Genomic DNA, 19,042 nt, shown 5'->3' with positions numbered 1-19,042 from the left:
AACCTCTATTTACCTTTGCCTTGATCTCCATACGGTTTTGTTTTTCTCTTTCTTCTTTTCCAAGTTGAGCACTTGATCATCATAACATGTTGCTATCTTCATCATTTCATGTGATCATCACCATCACTTTGAGTGTCACCATGCTGCTCACTTGGAATGCACCAACCTAGCTCATATCACATCTCATGACAAATGTTAGTGCATAGGTTTCATCAATTATCCAAAGTCAAATTAGGGCTTTTAGAGGTCCAAGAAGGCAAACCCCAAGTACTACGGTGGAGAATGGGTCGGCTGAGGACGCATGCGTGCGTGACAAGGGGCTCTGCCTCTATAATCGTTAAAAGAGTCGTGTGAGAGGAGAGAAGCAACTTTTGTCAAACCGAATTCTGTTTCCCTAAACTAAGAGAACTCCTCCGTCGTCCCACTGTTCCTCTTCTTTCTCCGGCTTACTCTGCTCTGATTCCTCCCAATTCTCTCCAATCCCCGCTGCTATCTCTCATAGGACGCCTCCCTCCGCTCACTCCCGCACACGCTGCTTGATCAACGACTCTATCTGCTCGTCCCATCCACGCCGCACCCCATCCCTTATTGCCTCCTCCACGCTGCCTCCCATGTTGCTTCCTCTGCGCTGCATTCCTCACCGGGCCCAGTCTGCCTTGCCCGCCTCCACCTCGTTGTCTCCTCGCCACGACCGCCTACATCGAGCTGGCGAGCCGTGGCCGCCTCCACCAAGCCGGCGAGCCTTCACAATGGATGCTCCAGCAAGAAGGCGAGGAGGACGAGATTCTGGTGACGCTACGCCTACCGGCGAGTTGCCCGTGCCGCTACCGCACAACGAGGTCCATGCGTCGCCATCAACCTCCGCGCCGGCGTGCCTCCATTCGTGCAAGCAAATACGATGTTGCAAGAGTATGTTTCAAGTGTTTCAGATGTTTTATCTAGATGTTGCAAGTGTTTCATCTTGATGTTGCAAAAGTAGATTGAAACGTTGCACATGTTGCAGTGGCTATATACGTATGTTTCAAGTGTATATTCTAAATGTTTCATCTCGTTTACTAGACGTATGTTTGCAAATGTTTCATCTGGATGCTGCATATGTTTTCACACATATGAAGTGTTTTAAGGTGTTTTTTGCAAGTGTTTCAAATGAATGTTTTGAGTGATTCAGCTGTTTTATACGTATGTTGCAAGTGTTTTATCTTAATGTTTTAAAAGTAGATCTGGTGTCGTAGCTAGTGTTTCAGATGCGTGTTTCATGTATTTTATCTGCCTTCAGACGTATGTGGTAAGTGTTGCATCCGGATGTTTTAAAAGTAGATCAGGTGCACCTTCGCCTCGATGTTTCCTCCTGCTCCTCCTCCCGGCGCTGGCTGGACATCTGCCGCCCCTCCCCCTCTTATGGATGCTAGCGTAGCCACCCGCTGCAGCTGTTGGCCACGTGCATGTATGTGAGAAGCGAAGGGGCGCGAGCGGAGACTCCCCACGTGGGGCGACACGGGCCTGTGTTGCGGGCACGGGATGCAGATGTGCGGGGGGCGACGGAGTGCAGGCACGGACATCCGGCCATCCGGGCTCTAGCACTGCCCTCCGTGGATGAGCGAGGGGCGTTAAGCCGTTGAGCAAATGAGTAGCCAAGCGCGGCGCATCAGGGGAAGGGCCAGGGGGCTCTGCGCCCATGAGCTCGTGCTCTCCGGTCCCGGGTGCGTCGTGGCATGGCGTTGGGCCCCGGGAGGACGCCGCGATTGCCCTCTTCTCCATGCCGCGGTCCCGGTCCCGCCGTTTGGCTGGTGCCGGCGCGCGCGGGCTTGCAAGTTGCAACGGTGGAGGAACGGAGGATGCATGTTTTGATGCTTAGACCCCTGCCTCATCAGTCATCACTGTGCATTCCTGTTAGGCTCCCGGAACCGGGATCGCGAATATTCGTTAATTCTCCGGTCTCCAGTACAACACGGCGACGCAGAACGCAGAAGGCAGAACAAGCCGCGCGGTACAACTGCTGCAGTTCGCAATATAACCAAGCCACTGTCTTCTAATAGTTCAATTCGATGGAAACCATTGGGAATGTAGGTTTAGTTCCAACAGAATTTGCAAGGAATTAGAAGGGTGGTATAGCACCGGCATAACGATCTTCTGCAGTGATGCACCCCGCACAATGAGCCGGGTCTCTCTTTTTATTTCTCTCTGGATGCGTCTGCATCTGCATATATATGTAGGGGTAATGCACGCCCTGGCTGTTGCTTCAGCTGAAGCTCCTGATGAGGATCTAGCCTGGGCGTACCTGCCAAGTTTCAGCTCTTGCCGCCTTGCTCTTCATCTGCAACATGCAACGCAATGCACGTAGGCACTGGTGTAAGCTGCTTATTAATGCAGATAGTCAATGGGAAACGATCGGTTGTCTAGACATATACTCGTGAATTACCTCGGTGTGGTCCTCTACGACAAGAACAATGCTTGAAGTAGCTCTGTAAAGGCCTGACAGGCACAGGGACGAATTTCCCAAGATAGGCGAGAGGCCAACTGGATCCAAAATGGGCACAAATCAGAATCTAGGATGATTGGTCTGTCGTCAAATCAGACTCGGTGCTTCAAAGAGCAAATTAAACGATGTTCAGTAAGTTGATTCTAGTCAACAGTGTCCTGTATTATTTGACTTGTTGGCTGACATAGCAGAGAACATAACTGCAAGTCGTATACTTCGGTTGATGCAAATGTGATAACTTTGAACATTTTTTGTAGGTATATACCATATACTTCAAGATTAGCATTACAAATTGTTGGGAAAGCACGCTGCAGGGATTTTGACTGAAACACAAAAGTAGCATACATGCATACCTCACTGCGCCAATAGCCACTGACAGCAACCATAGTCTCCAATTAAGTTTAGCAGTATCGAAGAACTTCCCGAGGAACTCAATCATCAAGATCTGACAGAGAGTGTTAATACTTGATAATTGCCGTTCGTCAAACCATGCAAAACTAAAAGCATTCTAATAGCATGTTACCTGAAGCACGGTAGTTGCACCAACTATGGCCATAAAAAGGTGGTTGTTTGTAACTCCCTTGAAGACATTCTTCTCTTCAGGCTTGCGAGCATTGAACTCATTGAAGATCTGACACAAATGGCACAGCAGGTATGGGAAAACAATTCTACGGTCCTGTATAATAGACTTACCAAGCTGCTAAGAAGCTGTAGAGTACATATGATTATTGGTATAATTTAAAGGGCGATATATCCATTTTTTTAAAGAAAAAAAGTGGGTATATGGCAAGGGTATGTTGAAGCCATATGAAGGAAACTTTTAAATTGGAGAGCGACCAACTTACTTGGCAAAAGACAAATGCATTAAAGACAAAGGTATTTTTAATTTTCCCAGCATGCTCCCAACTTTCATTCTGTAAACGAAGAATCCTTTTGCCATCAAAATTGAATATGAGAAGAACTGCTATCTGGTACAGTGCCTGCAATGAAGTTAGATATGTAAAAATGAACATGGCCCCATTCAGCAGGGTCTACTTCAAGACATAAAGATGAGTAGACAACTAGAGACCTGGATAAAAAGGTTTCTCCACATAACGTTTGTGACAAGAGGTTCCCTGCGGAAGTAAATTAGAAAGTAAATATCATGCTGCTTTTGCACAACACCTAACTACGAAATAGAACAGAGTACACAAAACAAAAGTGTTGATAGCTATCAAGGATGTTATGCCATGCCTTCGACCGACGGGATGCCTCTTCATTAGGTTGTCTGTTGGTGGTTCGGTTGCTAATGCAAGAGCTCCGAGTGTGTCCATAATAAGGTTCACCCAAAGAAGCTGACAAGGGGGGAACAATAAGTAGATAAAAACAAACAAACTGGGCATCATTTGCAAGAAATGTACCAAATAAGATTCCTGCAAGGTCTTACATTAAGTGCCTTGCTATACTTTCTAGAAACATAAAAATCTATTGTAACAATCTGTATCCAATTCCTTTAATAAATAATATGCATCCAATATTTCTAATAGACAGCAAAGATTTGCCATAGCCCTTCTCATGCACGTGACATGCTAAACCACTCCAGTAACAAGGTAGAGGAGCTATAAAAAAATTTAAAAGTAAGAATAATATTGTAGTTCTACAGGTCAAAAGGAAAATCTGAACCTCAACAGCATTCAGAGGAATATCCCCGGAGGACACAGCAGCAACCACATTTATAACTAGGGCAGCAACATTAACAGTAAGTTGGAACTGGATAAACTTCTGAATATTTGCATAAACAGACCGGCCCCATCGAACAACCTGAAAGGAGAAATTTAAAATAAGCATTCACGCTCTAAAGTCTAGACAGATGTTATAAATAATCGTTAAGTATACTCAAAGCAAGCGAAGTATAAAATCAGCAAGAATATCTGCAGGTATGGGCTGTTACGGTAACTGTAAACATTTATTATATCGTTTTAATGCATTTTTTCAACTAACAGAAAGATCACAAAAAGAAACATAACGAGTGATTTGATAATTTGTCACGCTGACAAACTACGTGCATTAAAAAAAAACATTGACAAGCTATGACATTATGCATGCCGATAAGCAAAGGCATCATGCATGCTGTGACGAAAGTATACTGGGACACATCACATCTTGGTTAGAATGCCTTATACTTTGAAGTTACAGAAGATAACCTTGACCACAGAGGTGAAGTCATCATCTAAGATTATAATGTCTGAGCTTTCCTTGGTAACTTCTGTTCCTGATATTCCCATTGAAAGACCTATATCAGCCTATATGACAAAAAGTTCAGGATTAGGAGAAGGTTATTGCAGGTTGATTATCAAAGGAATGATGAAATTTTGGACTGGCCTCATGTAATGCAGGAGCATCATTTGTGCCATCACCAGTAACAGCTACAACATGGCCCCTTCTTTTTAAACATTGAACAAGCAAAAGTTTGTCATTTGGGGAAGATCTTCCCATTACCTGCAACAGAGAGTTGGTTGAGTGACTGATATTTAGAAAATTCAAAAGTACCTCTCATGTCATTGACGAGCTTTAAATTAGGGGAAATCCCATTTTAATACCCCAAACAATCCACTTTATCCTTTTAACCCACTATTTCCCCTAATGATTTTGTCATTGTTGTTTTAAGTTCACATTTTGTGGGGTGATAAATAACATGACATCCTATGTTAGACAAATACATTAAGAATTTTCATCATATTGTTCATATTTTTTTGTATTTCTAGAGTTAATTTAGTATTACATGCTCCTAATCTATGAAAATAATCATGAAAAATTCTTAATATACCTTTCTTTGACATAAGTTATGTCACTCTACAAATTCTGAACTTAAAACTAAATTTGTATAGGAAGAAACAAAAAAGGAAAAAATTACTGGGGTAGATTGGAATAATTGAAATAGTTTGGGGAGTAAATTGAGCTGACATTTTATTGATGGGATTAAGTGAACAGGATTGTTCAGGGTAGTAAAATGGGCTTCTTCCTTTATTAAGTCCAACTAATCAACTAGTTTTTTTATATGGTCTAGTAATGACATGTTATTAATTAAAATAAAAGGCGTTGCAAATGTTCGCTACTTGCATTATAAAACAAAGGAGAACCATCAATTTTCAGCACAAAGCATCACTGTAGTTCAGCCGCATCCAATTTAACTTGAGCCTTCTTTGTCATGGATAACAGTAGCTCCAAATTTGCCATACATCATATAGTAAAACATTTTGATGAGTAGACAGGGTCTTATGTGGAGCTCTAAGTTGGTTCAATTTTAGATAATGGAGATAATTTGCAGCCTTTGCACTAATTAGGGACGCACACAGCTAGTTATTCTTTAAATTGTGTGCACTAGGATTTGAACCAACAACTCCACCATGACACCAAAGGTGCGATGCTATATAAGTCTATCAACCAATGGATACAATGATGTGTTGTATTGAAATCCATACTAATCATATATAAGTGGAAAATGTACATTATTAAGTATTTAAGTATATTATTGTGATTTTAATATAAATGGAATCTACTGTGGCATATAAATCCTAAAATGTAACATAATGAGGGAGAGATATCAATGGAGATTTACTGTAATTTTGTCAGCAATATCTTCTCGTGCAGTTTCAGACATCTCGCGGAACACTTTTCCTTCTATTACATTAGGTTCTGATGCAGCATCTTTTGCGTCTAATATTCCACACTCCACAGCAATGGCCTTTGCTGTTCCAACATTATCTCCTGTGACCATGCGTACCTAAAGTAAAAAAGGGGCACAAAATAAAACATTGAAATAAATATTTTAAGTCATGAGAAGCAAAATTATGTTCATAAAATGAATTTAACATTGGCACATTGTAAGTACTATTATTCAAAGCACAATATGAGCTAAAGAGATGGTCATACGCGCTCAGGCGCATTCGCAAAAAAGCTAAAGAGATGGTCATGACACATGACTCATGATCTAGATTAACCAACATAAGTTCAGACTAGAACAAACGGATGAAAATCCGGAAGGTGAATGAATGCATGATAAAAAAGTAGAGGGGAACATAAATGAGTACAGATGACAACAAACCTTTACACCAGCAGTACTGCATAATTGCACAGCATTCCTCACTCCTGGGCGACAGGGATCCTACAGTAGAAGAAACTCTTATAGAAGGGTGAATAATGAATTCAATCACTGGGAAGTTACAAGTTATGGACAAATATGAACAGAATATGTGCCTAGACAAGCAAATAAACAAAAGGAGCTAGAGTTACTTTGCAGAATAATCTAAACATAGAGTGGGCCTGTAAAAAAACAAATCACTCTTTTAAAATATTAAGGTGTTCTAGTTTTGTCCTAAGTCAAACTTCTCTAACTTTGACCAAGTCAAGTCTATAAAAAGATCAAAGATGCATCAATGTATACAACATAAAACTAGTTTGTTAAATCCACCATGAAATATGTCTTGATAGTGCATTTATTTGGTATTGTAAATGTGAATATATTTCTCTATAAACTTGGTCAAAGTTAAATAAGTTTGGAACATAATGGGTACAAAACACCAAGAACAAGTTTTTGCACCATTATACTCTTAGCTTCTCATTTCTGCCATACTTATGGTTATGCGACTCGAGAATGACGTGTAAAAACTTGACGCTAGCAACTGGAATTGAGTGTTATATCATTATGTGTGTGTGTGTGTGTGTGTGTGTGTGTGTGTGGGGGGGGGGGGGGGGGGGGGGGGGGGGGGGGTGTGGAGGGGGAGGGGGGAGAACGCAGACGTAATATCAAAGTCAAGTACTGAGGAGACGTACAAATATACATTGGCTCATAATAAACTACCTTTATCCCGACCACCCCAATAAGAGTCAGATCATCCGCAGGCAACTTCCACTTATCTAGAGATTCCGTTGGGACCATTTTGGATTCCCAGGGGCAATATGCAAAAGCTACACAACGCAATGAACTCACTGCCATATCATCAATCGATTTCTTGAATTCGCTATGCTGAAAAGAATACTTTAAAGTTAATAATACTTTAGAAATCAGAATGACTAAAAAGGCAAGTTGGGTGCATATTTACCTTGATGGAATTCATTGGCTGAACAGAACCATCAGTAGAAAGCCAGCTTCGGCAAGATGCTAATAGTAGCTCTGCTGCCCCTTTCCAATGAATGTGAAACTCTGTATCTGACTGCAAATACACATACAAAAGAGTAGTGAGGTAAGGCAATCTAAAAGGGAGTAGGAAAGATTCTCAGGCACAGATAAGATATTGTCGCCATGACAAGCATTCAGGAAGGAACTAATAGGCATATTTACATATAAAGAAGATCCAAACAGAGAAGGAAAGAAACCCCAACATTGTCAGGGTCAGATGAAAATGTGGCAGATTATCCAAAAGCACTTGGATGATATTTTTTTCAGCAAAAGAATTGTAATGAGATCTGGAAATCTAGACAAGCACTGCATAAAAAAAGTAAAAAATGTGAAAATCAGTAGCAAAACTCAAATTTACACAGAGCCAAGTATGTAGTTTTATGTTCGTTCAAAAAAAAGTATATAGTTTTATGTCCTTATTAGTTCCACTATAAATAATCAATAATAGACATGATAATTTCTTGTTTGACAACAGATTATTTCCTTCAGAATTTTTCAGTGCATTAGAATAAGCTTACCACTTGCAAAGCCACACCACCACGCTTCTTCTCTGAATTGAATGGGAGAACATGAAGAACTGAAGATTTTGATCTCACATCCTTGAAGTCCATCCCAATCTATACAGGCAAACTGTCAAATCAATAAAATAAATCGAAGGAAATAATGCAAAATAAATGAGTGTATACTCAGTATTACCATAAGGCCCCAAGAAAGAATTGCTTTTTCAGTTGGTGAGCCAGTAACTTCCGTAGCTCCTCCATCCTAAAAATAGGGAACCATACTAACTTGGATTTAATTTTCCATGATATGAAAACAATATAGGATTGATCTCGTGCAATTCATATCAATAGAACTTAATTGGTATACATGTCAATGTAGCATATCAACTAGATTCTGCAAACAATACAATGTTTATGGAGTTTATTACCTCTGGCATAAACACAGTCCCTGTTGTGTTCTGTGCAATTCCTTCAATTAATAGATCTGTCACACTGGTGCACATCGTGCTGGCATTATCATAAGGATCCATTTTTTTCCCACCCAAATACGCTTCAACAACTGTCATCTAGAAGATCAATACAAACAAGGTACCAAAAGAATTATATGAATTTAAGGTGTCATTGACTTTATGCCATCGTGGGTTTCATAGTTAAACACTAGTATAGGAATATATGCACTTGTAACTGTTAGAATTTCATATTTTAGAATTCAATTGAAAAAACATGAAGTAACACCATCCATGGGAATAATATACGGTACTTTTGTGGTGAGTACATATTGACTTCACAAACCTTATTCATGGTAAGAGTTCCAGTCTTGTCACTGCAAATAGTGGTTGCTGATCCCATTGTTTCACAAGATGAGAGCCGTCTCACCTGAGAAAAAAAAATATGAAAAAGTCAATGATATAAATATGTATATACATATACTAAGTCATATGAAGGTTTGGCTTCATAAATCTATCTGAGGTTTTACCAGAGCCTTGTCTCGCATCATCTTCCTCATTGAATATGCAAGACTGAAACAAAAAAAAGAAAAAAGAAACCATGAGTAATGTACCGAAAAAAATTCTAAGTAACTTGCATGAAAGATAAACAATCCATACGTCAATGTTACTGCTAAAGGAAGTCCTTCAGGCACAGCAACAACCACAATAGTCACCTATAAAGAAATATGGCATAATCAGGTGTGTAAAAGCTGATACTCTTCATAACATTAACAAAAAAAAAAACTATCTAGCAATACATACAGCAATTGTCAAAATTCTAATTGCCCCCATAAATCCCTGTTTTACACCTGTTGTTCCAGCCAAAAATTGGGTAGTCCCATCTGGATTCTTGGTATGTCCAGTAAAATACCTGTATTTAAAAAAAAAAAATCCTTGTAAGAAACAGACATTGAAGTGTTGCATAACTGTGTAAGATATACCACAATGTCATGGCAACTAACTCTTGAACAGACCTTAGCCAGAGGACAACGAGGACAGCACCAGCAACCAACAAACCCACAATACCAATAAGATTAGCAACACCATTCAAGCGTACCTATGCCAAAGCAAGTGGGAGCAAGGACCAATCAATATTGAGTCAAAATAGACTCATTGTGCATAAGCGTCCCTTTTCAAAAGGCAACTTAAGAAATTAACCTGTAATGGGGTTTCTTCACCAGTATCCTCTGAAAGGTTGGCCATCATCATACCCCATTCAGTATTGATACCCACACCAGTTACCTTTGTATTGATAGCAATTGCAGAAAGATTATGTTAGTGGTGAATATAAAGTGCCAGAATGAATGTGATAGTAGGAGCCGATACACGTAATACTGTACAAGAAAGCATACTCAGCTAAAGCAACACACTCCACTCGCCATATATACTTTGAAAGAGTCAATTAAGTTATACTCCACAAGCCCTGGAAAACAGTCTGATGCTTACCAGCATAGAGCCATAACCATCTGCAACCTTGCAACCGGACATCAAGAAAGGGGCCCTTTGGTCCTTATTAACCTGATCATGGTATATAGTTGAAACATTTAGAAAAAACGCAGATTTTAGGAAACAAAAAAGGGTTCCATTTTTTACCAACACCTACAATTTTGGATTCCCCTGTCATACTCGATTCATCAATTGCAAGAAAATGACCATATATCAGTATACCATCTGCAGGAACCTAAAGATGGATGAACATAACCACATCAAATTTTTTAGGGGAAAATAGAGAAGGAACTAAGATGTAGAGATAGACCAGAATATATGATTTCGTACTTGGTCACCGATTTTGAGGGGAACCACGTCACCAACAACAAGGTCGAATATTGAAGCTACTAATCTCTTACCACCTCTGATGACCTATAGATCACAATAAGTTGGTACTGACATAGAATGACTGTCTATATGCAGAATTAAATCCCAAAATAAATGCGTATAAACGTACTCACCTCAACTTGTATGTTTCGTTTCTCCTCATTCAGATGTTGAAACTGAAGTGATTGTCTATAATCATTGGTTGCTAAGAAAGTTGTGAAAAAATAAAGTATCAGAACAGAACAAGATGACTCGGGGTACTGTAACATGAGGGAAAACCGTAAAATAGAACATGACCATATTTAAGTGCAGTTTTTGACATATGAGCATATTTTTTGAGTGAAAACAGTAGGGGAAGCCCCTACTGTGGTAAATATTTATTTATATAAGAAAAGAAAAGGCAAAAAGCAAACAGGTTTCCCTTGAGAAAATAAAAGAAGAGGAATTAAAGGAGGGTCCAGAAGACCCAGGTCTCTCCAGGAGAGAGGAAAGAGGAAAAAGAACTGGTCCTTCTCTAATACCTAAGATGTTTGGTGTAATGGTTGGCACATAACATTCATTTTTTTTTCTCGAGCACGCATAAGAACTGCATGCCATTGTATTAAGAAGAGTGAAAATAGTGGTCCAATTACATTGCCAGCAAGGGTAGGTGTACTTTTACAATTGCAGAGTAGGACATCATGGCTCCTAAGCTTGAAACCCTGCAAGACCATTTACTTGAAAGAAATCTGTGTTGACTACATTAGGCATGACCGGTCTGCATCTGCGCCCCCAAAACACTACTTAATATATATTCCTTAATCAAGGCCTGATTGCCTGAATGAGCTGTGATGTAGAGGCTTGGTTGGTGGTTGAGATGTGGGTATATTGCCTACCTTAGACAATAACTTAAGCTTATTGATGAAATGATGCGGGCATAACTTGACAACAGTAAAAGAAAGGAGAGAGCTAACTGTAAAACACAAATTGTTTACCTGTAACGAATATCACAAGGAAGACGGCAAAAAATATGCTTCCACCATCATACCATCCATCTTTTACACCCTAAATCGTGGAAACAGGAATAATCATGGATCCTAATCAGCCAAATTGTTATTTAATCAAAATTATATCCCAGTTGAAACTTGGTGGGTAACACAAGATGACCACTACATGTTCGAGAGAAAAAAAAGGACAAGATGACTACCCATGGAGACGAGAAAAGATCATCAGAATGTCATAAAGATACCTCTGTTGCCATGCCCAGTGATAATGATATAGCAGCAGCTACCATTAGAATTACAAGAGTTAAATCCTGACAGGCTTCAAATACAAAATGCTGCAGATAAGGAAATAATAAATATTAAATTTGAAGACACAAGTTGTATGTTTCAAGCAATGAAATGCTAGTGAATAATGAATATCACTTGCGTGTTAATTTGTGTTCTAAAGTTTTCATTTTGAAAATACCACATGTAAATTTAGAATTATCAAATCTTTATTGGTTCCACGACATAATTAACATCCTATCTCGGTGGCGGAATAAAGAGGAAGTATTGTTATCAAATCATCTAGTCAACCATAGTTGCCATGGGACCGACCAGCTGACTAATCACGGTTAGTCGTCCACTAGACCGATTAGGAGTCTAGTTGGTCCGAATTGTCCATATAGTCGTCCTGTGCACTCCAGGACTAATACACCATATAGGATAAAAGCAAGCAGAAAGAGTCTAAAAGCACTAGGGCACAGATTCTTGTGAGATTTGATGGCCAGTTGGCCACTTATCCATATTGGCACATTTGCACATACGTGTAAGCACTAGGGCACTGATATACCATATAGCATCAGCCACATAGGTGTATGTAAGCACTAAGCAGAGAGTAGCAGCATAAGCATGAGGTACGAACAGCAGCAGCAGTAGAGCTAGAGCAGCAGCAGCAGAGCAAGAGGCAAGAGCAGCAGCAAAGCATAGCAGGGCAGAGCACAAATCAAACGCACACGCAGCATAGCAGCAAGAAGATGGAGGACGATTGGAGGACTAGAGGAGGAGCTCATCTTCGGGATGGCCAGCCTACCAGCTCGCAGAAGCCCAGTTGTTCAGGCAGCCCAATGCTCAAAATGAAAGCTAGTGGTTTTCCATCCTAATCGGACGACTAATCGTGATTAAGACACGATTAGTCGGAAGACTTAGAACCTGGTCGGACAAATCGTGTCGATAAACATAATTGGAGTCATAGGACCGGACGACATAATACAACTGAGGAAAACATAAGAAAATATAATACAGCTCCCTAGAATAAATGAACTAGGAGTGGTTATTTCAAAAGAGAGGCTTAGAAAATATGTGTTGGCCACTTATCCACATTGTGTACCCAGATGCTTCTTCTTTCCTTGCGTGGATATGTGTTTGCCCCAAAAATATCTCTCCTCCGCACCAATTCATTCTCATCTGGACTAACTCCTCTGTCTAAGTCACTCTTTAGTAAATCTGAAAGCCCCTTAACCTAAATGGGAGCATTCTGTAAGAAATGTCATCAAACCGCAGAATGAAAAGTAGGAAAATAAGTTACAGACCCAAGTAAAATTTCAATTGAACCTACCCCTCCAACCTCCTGGAATATAACAGCGTCATGGTCTCTGTTCAGCATTTTGAGTTTTTTCAGATCAACTGAAAATCTCTGAGAGAGCGTCTCATCTTTTATGCTAGTGCAATACTCTGCTTAGATAAAAGCATTAAAAACATCACAATTGTATTACAGTTAATCGAGAGAGAGAGAGAGAGAGAGAGATTTATTGGGGTTTTTTTTTAGGGAATCATTTTTATTGGATTATATGGTGACAAAATTGAGATTGCTCAAGGTAATCTATGTTGTGATAAAGCACGTGAACAATATGACATATAAGGCCATATGATCAGGAAAATGTGAAAGCGGTACAAAGTTGAAGGTCACTCAGATGTAAGAGACTTAGCAAATTTAACATATGAAATGAAAGAAGAAATTTACAATGGCATAATTATTACTACCAAGAGATAAATTAATAATGACATGTCACTATTCACATGGGATTTCCCTTGTTACATGACCATTTTGCAAGGATGGTGGAATCTTCCCATTAAGCTTAGAAGTTGGATGATGGAAGCAGTACCTCCTAGGTTCTTCTGGCCAGCCTCCTTGAAAAGAAATACTGCCTGAAGAATTCAGACTTGGAATGAAAAATGTATTTACTTCAGAAAAGAAAACTGTTCTTTCAACTAGCAAATAAGATATTACTCGTATCACTTGTGCATGGGATCGTATGATTCTTCTTAAGTTCTCTTTCTCTTCCTCCCTTTCCAGGTCTAGAGTGTATCTAAAACGACGAGAAGCATTGAGCACCAGAGCAGCTTGCTGAAATGAAGAGTGAAAAGAGAACATGCAGTCATAAGTACAGCCTCCTATTGAAGGATGAAACAAACTTTACTAATGTTTCTCGTAAAAGTGTACATGGTGGTTAGGAGTAACAAATAGCAGGATTCAAAACTAATTACTATATTCAAGGGGAATTACATAGCCAAGCCAACAAACTTTCTGATTCCACGAGTATACATACAGTGATACAGGAGTATTCAGAATGCAGTATGTCATCGTTCTACTGAATACAAGGCTGCCCCTAGCTTCAAAGTAATGTCTCTTAACATTAAAACCTCGAGGCAGGTGCCCAAAGACTTGTAACTTAGCATGAACTGATCTTTCCATCAGTACCCAGCATTCATCCAAGATAACTCTAATTCAGTGAGGACCATCAGAGACAGAGCATAAATTAGTCACAAAAAGGTGACATTATTTGCGACGCAAACCAGAAGTCCCACGAAAGAATGGACTGCACAGAGGAGTCTGAAGGAACTTCTCAAGCACCCATCAGAATGCTGAGTCTTCGTGTGCCGCCACTTGGTGTTTGGGCCAAGTTAGTGACGAAATGTGTGCAAAGCACATTCTCGGTGGGAAAAAACACCACCGTAATACGATGTGACAAACTGGTAGTAAAAGGACAAACAAATTAGTGATTCAAAAAATCCTATCATCATTTAACGCGGCATCTACCAATACAAACTACAGGCTGTTTCGCGGTGCGGACCGCAATGCGCAGGTTTGAGCTTAACTGCTCAAGCCTATGGTATTTTCATCCCGAACTAAAAAAACGCTAAATTTGAACAGAACTGTAGTAGTGGAGACGCCGTACCCTCCACCGTCGCAGGTGATCGTGCGACGCGTTCTTACTGGGTATCTCGAATGCGTCCTCTCCCTCCAGCACCTGCTCCTCCTCGTGCGCCGGCGGCGGCGAGTTCCCCGTCCCCGAGGCCATCCGCACCCCGCGCAGCGCCTCCGCCTTGGCAGATGGCAGGATCCCGCGAAGCCGAGGCACTGATCACTGCGCAACAACACAGCAGCACGCACAGGCCCGGCGATCGGCCATATCAGAACGACAAGGATCTACGACGACGCCGGGAGGATCGAGATACCGGGGGCGGCGGCGGCGGCGGCCATCGCCTCACCTTGGACTTCGCGTGCGCTCCAACGGATTCGCCTCCGGCTCCGCCTCCAACGCCAGGCCTCCTCCCTCTTCCGGTGTGAGCGAGCGTGAGTGCGTGACAGTCTGCGTGCGCGCGGGTTTTCTGCTCTTTTTATCGGGGAGCCGTTGCGACCAGTGCAGTATAGGAAGCTCCCAAGAAAGGCACTGTGCGGCGCTTTGACCGTTATACTGACATGTGGGGCGGAACAGGATGGCCCGCGGGTCAGTCTTGGAAAAGAAAGCCAACGGTTCGTTCTTGAGGTTTGATTTTGCTCTTTTTTTAATGGGAAAATTGTCCGGCGTACATCCAAAGTGACAATCGTTTGCTGACGGACACTGAAAATAATCAAATTTGTTGAAACACACTCTGTTTTTTACAAAATATGCTGGCGTACACTGTGCCTATTAAAATATTCATTTCTGTCCAAGTTAGAAATGAATGTTTCAGCATATTTTGCAAAAAACAGAGTGTCTTTCAGGAAATTTGATTATTTTTAGTGTCCGCCAGCAAACGACTATCACTTTGGATGTCCACCAGACAATTTTTTCTTTTTTAATAGGGCATGGCTACATCCGGACACTAGCAGAGGCGAAGCTAGAGCACAACGGTGGGGGTGCACCACTTAACCATAACTACACTAAGATGTTAAAAAAATAGGATAATTAATGCGCTTGGCCTAGGTCTGGCCAACGACGCCCCCCTCTCCTGGCCACCTGGCCTAGGCGCGGCGAAGGATGAAGCACGGCAACACGGTGGGGGACGGAGGCACCACTACACTCGCCGAGCACGCGCATGGAACTTGGAGGCGGAGGGCGAGGCGCCGACGACCAGGTTCGGCGGCAGCTATGTCGGTGGGACGGCTAGCAGCGTACCTCACGCGGAGGATTCCTCCTTTCCACGGGAGACGGAGGTGTCGCGGGGATGGGGGGCACCGCAGGGGATGGCGGGCGGCGGCGGCGCGCCGGAGTGGGTGGCGGCGTGGGATGGAGGCGGAAGCGCGGCACCCTGAAGCCGTGACGCACGAGCGTGGAATGGGGGAGACGGAATTTCGTGGGGATTTGGTTTTTTTAGGCGAGCAGCACGGGTAGAGCGAGACGTTCGGCCTTCTGGATGTCTTAATGGTAGCATTATCGTTTTTAATATATATATATACTCACTTCATTTCACGTTGTAAGTCGTTAGCTTTTTTTACGTGCATATAGTTTGTACTACGCATCAAGATATATATTATATCTAAATAAAAAGTGTGTATCTAGAAACGTACGACTTTATAGTTTGGAGTATATATTGTCGGCCATGGATTAGTTGGTTGGCTGCCTGAGTCGCATTAGCCTTTTGTGCCAAACATTGTTGAACCGCGGTAAAAGGTTTTCTAGAGACGGGGCCCATTTCATCCTTAAATAAGCTGAAAGATGGAATATGGACAATACCCTAAAAAAATGTATGTATTGAAAAACACATTGCAAACAAAGCGGTAGCTCAACTTCTTAATCTTCTTGTGGTGGAATTTACACGACCGGGTTCGAGTTTCTGACTGATACAGCCGGATTTGAGTTTCTAACTCCTCGCATTTACAGCTAACTATTCTTTTCGTTGTATTTGTTAATCTCAATATATATTGTCTACAAGAAAGGACCATTGTCATTTTACTTGTAAAAAACATGAGCAACAGTTATTTACTGGAACTAGGAAAATGCTCGTATGCAAGACTCTTTTGCCCCCATTTTTTGTTCTTCTTCAGTTCTCAGTTCTTCATGATAATGCAGGAACCAGTCCTTACTCCCTAGGTTTCAAATGTCAAAATGATGAACTGCTCGGTCATTTCCCCAGCGTCTTGGTTGACAGCCAAGAGACATGTGCAGTTCAACCTAAATAATGAACGAAAATGCATGCATTTCCCATTTCCCCATATTCCTGCACTTCCGTGGCATAGACATTTTGCAGTTAAGCTAACCCCGAGGCAGAAACCAGCACCCTGTTCGCTTGATCATTTCTGTGGCTGGCTGATGCTGTTTTGTTGTGAGAGAAAAATACTGTAGCATGGCTAATACGATCAAGCGATCAGGGTGTAAAGCATGGCTGTTAGTTTCGGTTTCCTGCCTGGCACAGCCTGTTGGAATGAAGCTGTGACGATAAGACTCTTTTGCCCCCATTTTTTGTTCTTCTTCAGTTCTCAGTTCTTCATGATAATGCAGGAACCAGTCATTACTCCCTAGGTTTCAAATGTCAAAATGATGAACTGCTCGGTCATTTCCCTAGCGTCTTGGTTGACAGCCAAGAGACATGTGCAGTTCAACCTAAATAATGAACAAAAATGCATGCATTTCCCATTTCCCCATATTCCTGCACTTCCGTGGCATAGACATTTTGCAGTTAAGCTAACCCCGAGGCAGAAACCAGCACCCTGTTCGCTTGATCGTTTCTGTGGCCGGCTGATGCTGTTTTGTTGTGAGAGAAAAACAATGTAGCATGGCTAATACGATCAAGCGAACAGGGTGTAAAGCATGGCTGTTAGTTTCGGTTTCCTGCCTGGCACAGCCTGTTGGAATGAAGCTGTGACGATGGCACATATACCTGCTACCTTACAAGAGGTCATGCAAAATCCATGAACGCGAGAGGGCTGACGTTTTCAGGAAGGTGGTTGCTTCTATGCAAAGGAAGAACTTCACTGCACTAGGTCAAGACAGAGAACCTGTCAGTAAAACAATAGTGTAGTGCAGCCACTTGGATCAGATCAAAGTTTGATGGGAAAAGAGAGTAATAAATTGCTCATTTGAAGGGTATTCTGTATCTTCCCCAAAAGAGGCGCACTTCACTGCGTCACCCTTGTTCCATACCGCGCTACCCAGCCGCAACTGGTAGCTAACTACTATGCTTAAAAGCGCAAGATGCTACTAGTACAGTTCACGCATGACGCAAAGCCGGTGACGAGACGACTTGTTCGTTGACATCCTTGTCCAAAGCATGCACGCATGGGATGGGAATTTGTTGTGGTTGATGGAACCGAAAGCATATGAGCAAGATATGCTACAAATGTCAGGCTTGCAACTGCCAAGAACTTCCTTGGGAAGACTCGCAGGTTTTTTTGGACCAAGTCCATAAGCGATATGCAGATTTACAACTGTTCCTGTCCTGCTGTCCTCCTGTCTAGGGACCAAGTCCATAAGACTCTCAACTGTTCCTGTCCTGCTGTCTAGGGACGAGGTGTCAGCTCCAGCCTGCAGGCATTATGCCTTCCGACTGCCTCCGACAAGTAACCTATATGGGTACCTAAACCTAAAATAAGTAGCAAGAAATATAAAATCAGCCTCCAACAGAGTACATATACGGGAGACTCATTTTAGGAGCATCCCCTCTCCTGAAAACCTATTTGCAGAAATGATTCTTTTTTTGGTCTTGTTGTTGGAGAAGATACCGAATGAGTATTGAACTCTTTACCTATAGCGCTACCCAAATGTCGAATGAGTCTTGTATTTTGAGTGTTGTTGTTGGAGACGGTCTCGCAGAGGGCAGAGCCAGAGGATCTGTGGACTGTGGCTCATTGGCTCAAGGCAGCCATAGGATCTGTGGCTCATTCTGGGCTGAAGGCTCAAGGTAGCATACATCTTTGTTTGGATCAATGCATATACTCTGATGCTCCCTCTTCGAGATTTCCTAGGGTACAAATCGGCCGGCTAATCACGTGTACTGGCATCTATTCATGGGCTTCACTAATCTGATCTGGTCCACTGGACCCCTCCAGCTCAATGGCAATTACACTGTCCATTTGCACTGGCACGTCTTGCACTGGTGCTGGTACGTAAGGAGTTACGTAGGAAAACTAATGCCATACAGCGTACGACCATAATCAATAATGTTGGATCTCAAGGGGTGGTTGACTCTGGTCGTCTATGTCTCGACAAGTCAAGTTGTGCCAGCACGAAGCAGCAGGAACTGTGACCACAGTCGACAGATGGCATTGCCTGGAAATTACATATCCCAATCACATAGAGAGCTGCCTCCCAAACAAGAGATGAAATCGTGAAATTTTTCTCTACTACCAATGATGGCATGGGGTGAAACATTCCACA

The 19,042-nt window shown here is 41.9% G+C and overlaps 1 protein-coding gene across 6 annotated transcripts; it reads right to left on the bottom strand.

The window, feature by feature from the left end:
- Positions 1 to 1,919: 1,919 nt before the first annotated feature.
- On the bottom strand, positions 1,920 to 15,066 carry LOC136546535 (calcium-transporting ATPase 5, plasma membrane-type-like). Of its 6 annotated transcripts, none has more exons than XM_066538514.1 (35): positions 14,955 to 15,066; positions 14,642 to 14,830; positions 13,693 to 13,809; positions 13,568 to 13,610; positions 13,021 to 13,136; positions 12,793 to 12,924; positions 11,669 to 11,758; positions 11,415 to 11,484; positions 10,575 to 10,645; positions 10,402 to 10,485; positions 10,229 to 10,306; positions 10,072 to 10,143; positions 9,784 to 9,867; positions 9,600 to 9,682; positions 9,388 to 9,496; positions 9,244 to 9,299; positions 9,114 to 9,156; positions 8,930 to 9,013; positions 8,566 to 8,703; positions 8,334 to 8,399; positions 8,156 to 8,254; positions 7,561 to 7,671; positions 7,320 to 7,484; positions 6,564 to 6,623; positions 6,078 to 6,242; positions 4,841 to 4,957; positions 4,663 to 4,761; positions 4,142 to 4,279; positions 3,713 to 3,813; positions 3,549 to 3,594; positions 3,325 to 3,459; positions 3,003 to 3,110; positions 2,833 to 2,924; positions 2,420 to 2,517; positions 1,920 to 2,314 (listed from the first exon to the last, which is right to left on the bottom strand). In XM_066538514.1, exons 2-35 carry the CDS (start codon positions 14,762 to 14,764, stop codon positions 2,289 to 2,291), a joined length of 3,219 nt encoding a protein of 1,072 aa, XP_066394611.1. In that variant the 5' UTR covers positions 14,765 to 14,830; positions 14,955 to 15,066; the 3' UTR covers positions 1,920 to 2,288. The 6 variants fall into 6 exon arrangements, with proteins under 6 accessions (XP_066394611.1, XP_066394612.1, XP_066394614.1 ...); XM_066538515.1 differs by having other exon boundaries at positions 14,642 to 14,823; positions 14,955 to 14,989; XM_066538517.1 differs by lacking the exon at positions 7,320 to 7,484.
- Between the last annotated feature and the right edge of the window lie 3,976 nt (positions 15,067 to 19,042).

Source organism: Miscanthus floridulus, chromosome 3 (genome assembly GCF_019320115.1).
Source record: "Miscanthus floridulus cultivar M001 chromosome 3, ASM1932011v1, whole genome shotgun sequence".
Lineage (NCBI taxonomy): Eukaryota > Viridiplantae > Streptophyta > Magnoliopsida > Poales > Poaceae > Miscanthus > Miscanthus floridulus.
This window is presented reverse-complemented; position numbering and strand designations above follow the sequence as displayed.

Excerpts from the sequence above, each read along its gene's own strand:
- LOC136546535 (XM_066538514.1), bottom strand. The coding sequence starts at position 14,764 with ATGGCCTCGGGGACGGGGAACTCGCCGCCGCCGGCGCACGAGGAGGAG. Across the intron at positions 12,925-13,020 it reads TATTCCAGGAGGTTGGAGGG|GTTAAGGGGCTTTCAGATTT; the intron begins GTAGGTTCAATT and ends GCTCCCATTTAG. Across the intron at positions 4,958-6,077 it reads ATATTGCTGACAAAATTACA|GTAATGGGAAGATCTTCCCC; the intron begins GTAAATCTCCAT and ends TCTCTGTTGCAG.